Below are 2,085 nucleotides of genomic sequence, written 5' to 3' on the forward strand. Positions count from 1 at the left end.
TACAAATCCAAAGTTAAAATTATTGTGAACAAAATGGCGGATCCAATATGGCGGTCATACATGTAAAAAAGATATCAGACTTTAATGAAAATTAGTATGCAGGGGTTTTTGAGGTCGCTGATTACAAATCTCAAGCCAAAATTACTGTAAGCAAAATGGCATTTAATATGGTGAACGCATGTGTGAAAAATATGTAAATTTTTTTAATACAGAAAAAATTATAGGCTCGATACTAGCACAACTAAGCAAATATATATATATATGTATATAAAATAATGTTAGAACGATAGTGATCAAAAGATAAAACATGATTTAAAAACATTACTGGAGATAATTAATCGGAATCCACGTCAGAATCAGAATTAAGTCCGCGTCAGAATCGGAATCAAATCTACGTCAGAATCAATTTCCGAATCGTAGATCCAAATCGTGTCAATCGTAGAGCCGTATTCCGTTTCGGTTGCAACAGTCACTGTAAGAAAGACACAATTATATTTAGTTTAAATTAATACATTAAAAAATAAAATATATTTATTTGACAAAAAATATTACTAAGGATAATTAATCGGAATCACTGTCAGTGTAGGAATCCACCCCAGATTCAGAATCAACTTCCGAATCGGTGTCAAGCGTAGTTCCAGATTCGGTTTTGGTTGCAACAGTAGGTGAGAGTAATAGCTCTACAGCTTCCCGTGATAAATTTTTTAGTTTCTTCTGTGGCAGTTTTCTGATGCTGGAGATGTATGGATCAGAAGTTACCATAAGCCGATTGAAAATATCTTCCATTGTTTTGGCTCTTGAACATTTTCGTGAGAAGTCTTCACGATATCTTTTAATATCTTTGTTTCGAGCTTCTTGAGCATCTTCAGATAACTGGCCGATTGGTAATAATGCATGAGCTATTATTTGTGGACCATGAATTAATAGCTTATGCACCGTAGTAAACATATAATACCACGGGTATAGTTCGACAAATTTTCTTGCAGTTTCAACCGCATATTCTTGAAATTTGTCACAATTTATCTTGTGGCCACTGGAAATAACTTGTAGAATTACGTGAAAGCGTTTGATTAAACCTTCGTCCAATCCTATTATCGAAGCAGACTCAGCCGAATTTTCAAAAAAGCGCCGAGCTGTATTCCCATCATTGGTACTTCCGTATCCTGGCTTTGGACGATCGATGTTTAGCCCCAATTTTAAACGAAATCCCTTTTGAATATTTCTCTTGCGGTCTTCTGTCATCTGCTTCTCTTTCGTACAATGCACTTGCCATTTTTTAATGTCGAGTCTGTAGGACAAATGCAAACAGCATTCGAAAAAACGTATCCACGCATGCAATGTCGACAACCCAAACTTTATATTATTTTCATCGACCTCTTTTTGTAACATAGCATCAATGTTATTAAAATCTTTACTTGTAGCTCCACACAAATAACAATGTTGCGCAGATTTCGTAGATGTCAATGCGTTGCACACTTTACCACCGATCATTGTAAATGCCATGTTGTACACAATCGAAATTTCCTTTCCATCTATGACAGTTTCAAAAGGAACAAGTGCTTTAATCTGTTCTTCGATGTATTGCGCTTCGTTGACTGTCGACTCTATGTCTTCGTGCAGAAATTGTAGTCTTAACGGTCTACAAAATCGAGGAGGTGAAGGCCTAGGGTTTTTCCAAATCATGATTTGTGCCTTCGATTCGTGATCGACAGACATGAGTTGTAATGGCACAAGTGAAGTAAGAAATACATTCGCATCTGATTTGCTGTCGTCAATAAATGTTTGTTTGTATTCACTTTGTCCAGAGCTTCCATCACAACCCCATTTACAAATAAAGTCCATATTATTTACGTTTCTTTGCGTCAAACTTCGAATTACGTCATTTTGGAGGAATAAAATACGCTGGACTGTATGGTCCAATAAAGCTTGTAAATGGACTTCTGCACTACTCTCTGTGATACTAACAGCCGTACAAGGTGGATAACAACGTTTTTTTGCTTGTATCACTTTCTTGTAAGGAGGATACAATTTACAATTATTTTCTTTGCTCACTGATTTTAGTCCTTGGTACTGACTTTTGGATAA

At 35.9% G+C, this 2,085-nt stretch overlaps 1 protein-coding gene across 1 annotated transcript; it reads right to left on the reverse strand.

The window, feature by feature from the left end:
- Positions 1–231: 231 nt before the first annotated feature.
- Positions 232–1,716, reverse strand: LOC143908255 (uncharacterized). The gene has a single exon (XM_077425756.1). The coding sequence runs from the start codon at positions 1,714–1,716 to the stop codon at positions 562–564; it is 1,155 nt and encodes a 384-aa protein (XP_077281882.1). The 3' UTR covers positions 232–561.
- Between the last annotated feature and the right edge of the window lie 369 nt (positions 1,717–2,085).

Source organism: Temnothorax americanus, unplaced genomic scaffold (assembly GCF_048541705.1).
Source record: "Temnothorax americanus isolate GAGA-0224 unplaced genomic scaffold, ASM4854170v1 Scaffold90, whole genome shotgun sequence".
NCBI lineage: Eukaryota > Metazoa > Arthropoda > Insecta > Hymenoptera > Formicidae > Temnothorax > Temnothorax americanus.

Bases quoted from the DNA above. Each gene is read 5' to 3' on its own strand.
- LOC143908255 (XM_077425756.1), bottom strand. From the start codon at position 1,716: ATGTCTGTCGATCACGAATCGAAGGCACAAATCATGATTTGGAAAAAC.